The 9577-nt window shown below is 33.2% G+C and overlaps 1 protein-coding gene across 1 annotated transcript; it reads left to right on the forward strand.

The window, feature by feature from the left end:
* Window positions 1-550: 550 nt before the first annotated feature.
* On the forward strand, window positions 551-9043 carry LOC127739438 (uncharacterized). The gene is made up of 2 exons (XM_052251208.1): window positions 551-597; window positions 6041-9043. The coding sequence occupies exon 2, from the start codon at window positions 6139-6141 to the stop codon at window positions 8740-8742; it is 2604 nt and encodes an 867-aa protein (XP_052107168.1). The 5' UTR covers window positions 551-597; window positions 6041-6138; the 3' UTR covers window positions 8743-9043.
* Window positions 9044-9577: the final 534 nt, after the last annotated feature.

Here is a 9577-nt window from a genome sequence, read left to right on the forward strand (position 1 = left end):
TTCAATATTTGCCGTTCTGCATACACCAGGTTCGTATGCAGGCATACAGACCTGAGAAATACAATGTATAAATCAAATGTAGACTTTAGCATACACCAGGTTCGTATGCTGGCATACAGGCCTGAGAAATGCAAGTTAATTTATTACAATTCAGTTCAGCATACACCAGGTGTTCAATATGTCAGATTCACGATTTTCAAGTGCTTGATAAAAAGAAAAACGTGTTTTTCTTTTATTTTTCTCGTTTTTGCACAAGTTTGTCTTATGAGCGATAATTCGACCTATTTGAGTACGAATTATGGCAAATGACCGTTAATGAGAATTTCTAATTTTAGATGAGAACGTGTTTATTATATGTCTCTGGTAAAACGGCTTCTCATATATACACGGTTAGTACAGAAAGACACTATTTTGTGAAATACTAGATACAACTCCTTGGTTGCAAAAATCGTTTTGTTTTCACTGATTTTTGAAAAGGTCGAAAGTGTAAGTTTTACGATTAACGTACCAAACTTAGGTTCAGCGTTAAAGGGACATAATAACCGTTTCCCGCCTTATTCATATAGGTAGCATGGAAGCAAGAAACAGTACATCTCTGTAATAATTTATTAGAATATTACATTGAACATAACATTTCTCGATTGTTATTCATCATACATAGATAGTATTTTGTAGGAATTTCAAATGGGAACGATGTCATTTATGATTTACTAATATTAACTTTTAACAGTTTAGCCTTTAGTTTAGGAAACTTTTACCAGTTTACATCTCTAAACATTTTTGTACAATCTGGGTCCAATTGTAAAGCAAAATATTGTCCTATGAAATATTGTCCCCCAAGACAATATTTCATGACTTTGTATCATGAAATTTTGTCCAAATCTATGATATAATGTCCAGAGAAGGACCAATTTACATATGTCTGTATCACAGACGATTGGGTATATGATACAGATATTTTGACCTCTGAGACAAACCCCCATTTAACTATCCACACTGACAAACCCCCATTTTACTATCCACACTAAGAAGTTAGTGTGGATAGTAAAATGGGGGTTTGCCTCAGAGTTGGTAAAATCACTCGAAACTAGGTGAGACATGCGCAGTAGTGATAGATATGTAGTATAAATATAGAAAATTGAATATTTTAATCAACAAAAAAAAAAAAAAAAAAAATATCTGTATCATATACCCAATTTAAGCGCCTGTGGTCTGTATGAAATTTTGTCTTGTTAAAAAGGGAGGTTATCCAAGGTTGTATATTGAGACAATATTTCATAGATGGATTGTGATGAAATTTGGTCACATGAAAGGGAGGTTATAGACATTTAAAATTTTGGATAATGATATCATTAAGGTGTTTTATTTGATAAATAACAGAGAAACATGCTTAATTGATTTATGCAGCAATTTATGGTTATATACCTACTTTTCATCATGTTCATGAAAACTGAGACTACTATAACACATAGTATTATAGTAGTCTCAGATGAAAAATGTTAAATAAAAAAAATCTAGAAACTCTAGCAATTTCATGGCAGAAAAATCCCCTGGGAAAACATAATTAGATTAAGAAATATTTTCAGGGACAGTATTTCACAGTGAAATATTGTCATGGACAGTATTTTATAGTGAAATATTGTCCAGAAGGAGGTGACAAAATTTCATGGACAAGGACACTATTTCATGATGAAATATTGTCCTGGACAGTATTTTATTATGAAATAGTGTCCGTGGACAATAATTTAAATGAAATTTTGTCCGACAGAAAATATTTCGTGGGGGGCAATATTTTATGTTACACATTCACTCTCCTCGTTCCCGTTTGACATACTGTATACAAAGAGTATCGCAATAATTAGAACCCGCATTCTGATAACTGATACATATAACTGTATTAAGATTTTCGTGAAATCGCAGTAATAAATCTCGCATTTTAGTCCTTTCTTCCAAATTCGCAATAATAAATGCACACAATAATTTCTGAATTTACAGTACTGTGAATGTTCAATCTGATATAGACGGACCGAGAATAAATGATTGGTTCAATTCAATATTTATTTGAATTGATCGATCTATTGGTGTCGCTTCACATTCAACGCACACAGTTACTAAGAAAAAAGGGGAAAATACCAAGAGGTAATCAATAACCACAAAAAAAAACACAATGCCAGGTCAAAAGATAAAGACATACAAACAAGTCCTTTAAACATTTAACAAAAAAGATTGAGATGTCGGCACTGATGATATAGAAGGGTAAGCAGTTTCTGCTCCACAAATTGCACCCATCATGGTACACATAGCAAGTAAAAATCTGAAATTTTGATAGGTTAGGACCAGACAACCAAATGGGTTATACCCCGGTACATATACAGGGCAAACAAATTTTTAATTTTGATTTTAGCAATAATGTTCAAAAGTGCATTTGTTGGACCAAAGCAATTTTTGGTAAATGACTTTTAGATTAATCCCTCTGGAAACCACCATCTTTCCAGGTATCAATCTAAAAAAACAAGCAGGAATCCCTCTCTTTCACCATTATTTCTGAAAATCCCCCATTTTTGTCGAGCCTGCGACTTTTGTAGCAGAAAGCTCGACATAGGGATAGTGATCCGGCGGCGGCGTTAGCTAACTTCTTAAAAGCTTTATATTTTAGAAGCTAGAAGACCTGGATGCTTCATACTTTGTATATAGATGCCTTATGTTACGAAGTTTCCGTCTGTCATATGTCCATTGTCCTTGACCTCATTTTCATGGTTCAGTGACTACTTGAAAAAAAAGTCAACATTTTTTGTAATGTTAATTACTTTCTTATTATGAGTAATAGGATAACTATATTTAGTATGTGCGTACCTTGCAAGGTCCTCATGCCAGTCAGACAATTTTCATTCGACCTCGACCTCATTTAATGGATCAGTGAACAAGGTTAAGTTTTCGTGGTCAAGTCCATATATCAGATACTATGAGCAGTAGGTCTACTATATTTGGTATATGGAATGATTGTAAGGTGTATATGTCTGTCTGGCAGGTATCATCTTACCTTGACCTCATTTTCATGGTTCATTGGTCAATGTTAAGTTTGTTTCTTAGATACTATAAGCAATAGGTCAACTATATTTAATGCCTAAATCGATTGTAAGGTGTACATGTCTGTTTGGCATGGTTCATCTGACCTTGACCTCATTTTCATGGTTCATTGGTCAATGTTAAGTTTTCCTGTTTAAGACTGTTTCTTAGAAACAATAAGCAATAGGTCAACTATGTTTGGTTTATTGAATGATTGTAAGGTGTACATGTATTTCTTGTTTGGTTTATCTGACCTTGACCTCATTTTCTTGGATCATGTTAAGTTTATGTGTTACTAGTAGTAAAGCTTTGTATTTAGGACTATCAACATAAAATCAATGGTTAGTAAAGAAGGCGAGACATTTCAGCGTGTGCACTCTTGTTTAGAAAAATCTCTTGAATACTGATTGCAAAAACATGAATTGTTAAATGAAAAATGTAAAATAAAACAATGTGAAATATGTTTGTCCACAAATCTTCCTCTTAGAACATATTTATTCAGAGGGTGATCTCCCACTATATAGACTTGAAAACTTGACATCTATGCAGTGGTTGGGTTGAGTTTTTAAGGTTAGGTAGTTCTTTAGAAATTATACATAATAGGTAAACAACATATGATATGTGATTTCATTTTAAGAATTGTATTAGGATGACATCATTATACCATATGACCTAGACCTCACTTTCATGTTTCATCTTCGTAACATGATCTGTTCAGTTGTCTGGATTATAGACCTCACTTTCATGTTTCATCTTCGTAACATGATCTGTTCAGTTGTCTGGATTTAATCTGTTTCTCTGACAGTAACTGTTCATGATAGGTTACTAATATCTGTTATATGAATGTTGATTGCTTTTAGCAAATTTTTGTCATTCTTATTTTCACGCTCCAGTTATTTGTCCCTATATCATTATGGCCTACAGCATTGTTGGTCTTGTGGTAGCCTGCTCGTCTCGTGTGAGGAGGTAGTTGGTTTAGTCCCAAATAGGTCAACCAAAGACTTTAAAATTTTCAAGTTGGGGTTTTGATCAATGATCATAGATATAAGAAGATTCTGCGAGTGGGGCATGGTGTCCTACCGACATATCTTATGAAGACTTATCTTGTTTTGAAACTTGGACTTTTCACATGTTATGAGTAATAGGATTACTGTATTTGGTTTATGGGATCCTTGCAAAGTGTCCATCTCTGTCAGACAGCTGGGTTCACCTATCATTGATCTGGTTTATGGAATGATTGTTATGTGTACATGTCCATCTTGCAGATTTCATCTGAACTTTACCTCATTTTCATGGTATTTTGATCAATGTTAAGTTTTTGTCTAGCCTGCAACTTGTGTCGCTGAAAGCTCGACATAGGGATAGTGATCTGGCAGTGGCGTTAACAAACTTCATAAAAGCTTTATATTTTAGAAGGTGGAAGACCTGGATGCTTCATACTTTGTATATAGATGCCTTATGTTATGAAGTTTCCGTCTGTCATATGTCCATTGTCCTTGACCTCGTTTTCATGGTTCAGTGAAAACTTGAAAAAAAAGTTAAGATTTTTTGTAATGTTAATTTCTCTCTTATTATGAGTAAAAGGATAACTATATTTAGTATGTTCATATCTTGCAAGGTCCTCATGCCTGTCAGACAGTTTTCATTTGACCTCGACCTCATTTCATGGATCAGTGAATAAGGTTAAGTCCATATAGCAGATACTATAATCAATAGGTCTAATATATTTGGTGTATGGAATGATTGTAAGGTGTACATGTCCAACAGGCAGGTGTCATCTAACCTTGACCTCGTTTTCATGGTTTAGAGGTTTAAGTTAAGTTGTTGTGTTTTGGTCTTTTTTTCTAATACTATATGCAATAGGTTAACTATATTTGGTGTATGGAAATATTTTACAATGTTCATGTCAGTCTGGCAGGTTTTATTTGACCTTGACCCCCCTTTTCACGGTTCATTGCTCAGTGTTAACTTTTTGTGTTTTGGTCTGTTTTTCTTAAACTATAAGCAATATGTCAACTATATTTGGTGTATGGAATGATTGTAAGGTGTATATATCTGTCTGGCAGGTATCATCTGACCTTGACCTCATTTTCATGGTTGATTGGTCAATGTTAAGTTTTCATGGTTAAGTTTTTTTCTTAAATACTTTAGGCAATAGGTCAACTATATTTGGTGTATGGAATGATTGTAAGGTGTAAATGTCTGTCTGAAAGTTATGATCGGACCTTGACCTCATTTTCATGGTTCATTGGTCAATGTTAAGTTTTCATGGTAAAGTTTGTTTTTTAGATGCTATAAGCAATACTATATTTAATGCATAGATTGATTGTAAGGTGAACACGTCTGTCTTGGATGGCAAGGTTCATCTGACCTTGACCTCATTTTCATAGTTCATTGGTCAATGTTAAGTTTTCCTGTTTTAGTTTGTTTCTTAGAAACTTTAAGCAATAGGTCAACTATATTTGGTGTATGGAATGATTGTAAGGTGTACATGTAATTTCCGGTTTGGTTTATTTGACCTTAACCTCATTTTCTTGGATCATCTGAAGTTTATGTGGTACTTGTAGTAAAGCTTTATATTTAGGACTATCAACATAAAATCAATGGTCTGTAAAGCAGGCGAGATGTTTCAGCGTGTGCACTCTTGTTGTGGTTTGGTGTGGTTCTCTGATATTGAATGCAGTAGGTCTACTATATTTGGTGTAAAGAATGATTGTAAAGTGCACATTACTGTCTGGAAGGTTTCATGTGAGCTTGACCTCATTTTCATAGTTCATTGGTCATTTTTAAGTTTATAAACATTTATTGTCAAGACTTTTAATATAGATTAAATAACAATCAGTATATAATGAAAGCAGGTGAGACATTTACAGTGTGTGAACTCTTGCTGTTCCTTGATCAATTATTCAAATATTTCAGCAGTTTCGACAATTAATTGTGTCAACTTTGTTATTAAATTTATCTTTTTTTTCAGAATGCAGCTGTATAATTGACAGTCAGAAGGTAGAATATTTTAATATGATCCATAATGCCTTCTGAAGAATTTTAAAAGCCAATTTTAAATTAAGAAACATGATGGATTTAGGAGAAATAAAAGAAATGAAAGGTAGGCATGAGAGTGAAGCTTCTTGGCAGCGACGAAAGAAATTTCTGATAGTATGTCAATCTCAATATACCAAAGACAGGTTGAACACTTTATCCTATTGTTATGTTAATGTACTACTTTATGGGTGTAGATATTCTGAAATATTAATGGATGATTTGTATGAGAAGGCATGTGATGTTGCAAATTATCCTTGGGACAGTTCAGTAAATATGTCTAAATGGAATGAAATTTTTGAAGAAAAACAGGCTGAAAATAATCTATATGCCTCTTTTGAGAATCCAGTAAAAAGGAAGTGTAAAACTCTTACTGATAAAAGTCATAGAAAGTTAAATGAGTTAGAGTTACAAAATGAACTTTTAAAGCAATTAAATAAAGATAAAGTTGTTGTAAAGACCCCTTTGAAAATGCATTTGACACCTGAAAGCAACCAGTACTCCGACAATGGAAAAGAAAAAGTTTCAGATACTAATTCAGCGAAAGGACAATATAAATTTGACTTCAAAGTAGCTGATGATTTTCAGTTCAGTTTCAACAGCTCTGAATCTCAGAAATACATCTGCCCAATTGTAAAAACAAAACCTCATAGATCTGATTTCTCACAACTCAAACCAGAATCTGGTATCAGTAAATTAAGAAAGGCAGTTTCTTCTATAAAAACAAATGCCTTTGTGGTTAAGCCAAAATGTACTATTAAGTATTCAACCAAGACTTCTAATGGAAGTAAGTTCATCAGTCAAGAGAAAGACCGAAAAATTACTACACCAAATAGAAAACTTGTTTGTGATACACTTTTGTCTGTTTTGAATCAGAAATCTGAGGAGAATAAAAATGTGTCAGTCAATGCATCTTCAAAAGGATTGATGAATCTTAGAAAACACAATAAATCTTTGGTAAAAGGAAATGACGAGCATAAAGCATCTAAATCTGAAACTGATAGAGCAAAGCTAAGACCAAAAAGTGCTTTCAATAAAGAACAACTTATACCTCAGAATACTACTAAAACTAGTTCCAAAGTAGTAAAGAAAATGTCTGAACAACAGAAATCCAGTCTTAATCATAGTTGCTTGAAAAAGAAAACTGACACAACATTAAGTAAACAGTTGATTGTATCTATAGATAATGGAACTAGAAGTGTTTCCCTCAATTCTAATGGTAAATCAAAATCAATCACCAATGAGAAGAATTGTAAAGATGAAAAGCAGAGGTTAACAGAAACACTAAAGTCACTTGACCATGGTAAAGGGGAAGATGTCAGAACATCTTATAAAGCAGCAATAAGTATTTCAAAAGATAAATATCTTGATTCTGAAACCTTCAAAGTCCATGTTAATGAAATTAAGAAAGCAATTTCCTCTGGTTTTCATGAAAATCCAAAAAATGAGGACAGAAAAATTACTCAGGCTAATGGTGATATGAACTGTAGCCAAAACAGAGAGTCAACAACATCTCACAAAATGTCTTATTTGCAAGGAAAAGAAGCACAGAATTCCAAGAATGAATTACAAAGTCAGAAACACTTAATAAACAATAATGATATATGTCATGATAAAAAGAAACCAAAGGAAGAGCCTTGCTTGAAAGAAATTCCGAAACCTTACAGTGGAGGTTATTTTCATGGGAATGAAATGCAAAATTCCTGTGCCAAAACCAGATATGAGGGCACGTACAAACAGAATGAAGAAGAGAACTTGCAAAAGAGGCCAGAAAACAGTATTAAATGTAATAAGACAAGCCAAAGAGACACCACCTGTAAGAGGTCAAATGAAGATTCATCAATAACAGATATGAATAACAATGTAGAACAACAAATGAAAAAGACTTGCATGTCAGAACCTGTGCCAAAAGATAAAACTTCAAGTAGGGAATCTGTTAATAAGGCAAAGTACTTAGGAAAAATATCCTCAAATTATCAGAGACAATCTTGTAAATCACCTCCAGAGTTTGTGAGGGAGAGATACAGTTCAGAATATAGTGCATTCAGTCCAAGGTTTATGGACAGACCAAGTAGGTTTAGATGGTCTTATGATTGTGAAGAAAACTATAGTTACAACTCTGGATATTGGTTTGGACGTGGCTGTAATAACCCATACTATGATCCTTACATAGAGTATTGTAGAAGATATGACCCAGAAAGATTTATGGCCAGAACATATCAGGGTTATGGAAATCCATATGAATTGTATGGTAGATCAAAATACATTCCAGAGTCTGCTAAAGGATTGCAGTTCAAGACTAAGGATACCAATGTTAAAGATAAACAGACAAAAGGCCTTGAAAGTCAACAAATAAAACAACTTACACCAAAGAAACCCTATGGCTATTGTCTGGAGAAAAGTATTGATAAACATCCTTCATCCCATCATGGAAAATCTGCAATAACCAAAGATCATGACAACAATTTGAGTGAAAGAAAGGATTTTGAAACAGAAAAGTGCTCAGATGTCAAAATAGGTCAACACAAGCAGCAAAAATTGGCATACACAGAAAGACCCAAGAAGCTCTCAGGAAAAGAATGTAATGAGAGAACAGCCATGTTAGAGTCACTACTAGATCACATCAGGAAAACATGAAACTATATTTGAAAGCATCTATCATGTCTATATGACCTGGATACCATGTTTGTTTACATCAAGGAGACTTCATCTTCTAATGAAAAACCTTTATCGATAAAATTGTGACATTATAAAAATATTCAATATACTGTTATACTGTGTATTGTTTTATATTTTTGTTCTCTGCTAGAGAATAGAACTATTATATTGAACTTGTTTATAGAATTTTATTATTTTTCATGGTACTTGATATTGGTATATATCTTTATATGGATTTAATTTACTAATTCAGTAAAGAATACTGAGACAAATCTTTTGAGTATATACATTCTTTTAAAATCTATATTTTTCTAAATGACTTGATTAGATATTGATATTTGGTTCATTTTTTTTTCAAATTTTGTAGTAAAGTATACGAAATTATTTGATTAATTGATTATAAACTTTTAAGTTACATGGTATTTTGTATTAGAACTATGATGTTGTATTGTTATACCCCTGCTTTAAGAAAGTGGGGGTATACTGCTTTACCTCTGTCTGTCCTTCCGTCATTCCATCCATCCATCCGTCAGTCCGTCCGTCCCATGAATATATTTGTCGCATTTTTCTCAGGAACTACTTGACAAGGATTTCTGAAATTTGGTTTCAGGGTTTATATAAGTAAGTTACACCGTGTGATGCGTTTTCAGATTCATCACTCAACAACTTCCTGTTTACCGAACACTTGTATTATTTTACACATGATAGCCAAGTTGAAAATTTTTCGTCACATTTTTCTCAGGAACTACTTGACAAGGATTTCTGAAATTTGGTTTCAGGGTTTATATAAGTCAGCTTTACCGTGTGATGCGTT

Source organism: Mytilus californianus, unplaced genomic scaffold (assembly GCF_021869535.1).
Source record: "Mytilus californianus isolate M0D057914Y unplaced genomic scaffold, xbMytCali1.0.p SCAF_4, whole genome shotgun sequence".
Taxonomy (NCBI): domain Eukaryota; kingdom Metazoa; phylum Mollusca; class Bivalvia; order Mytilida; family Mytilidae; genus Mytilus; species Mytilus californianus.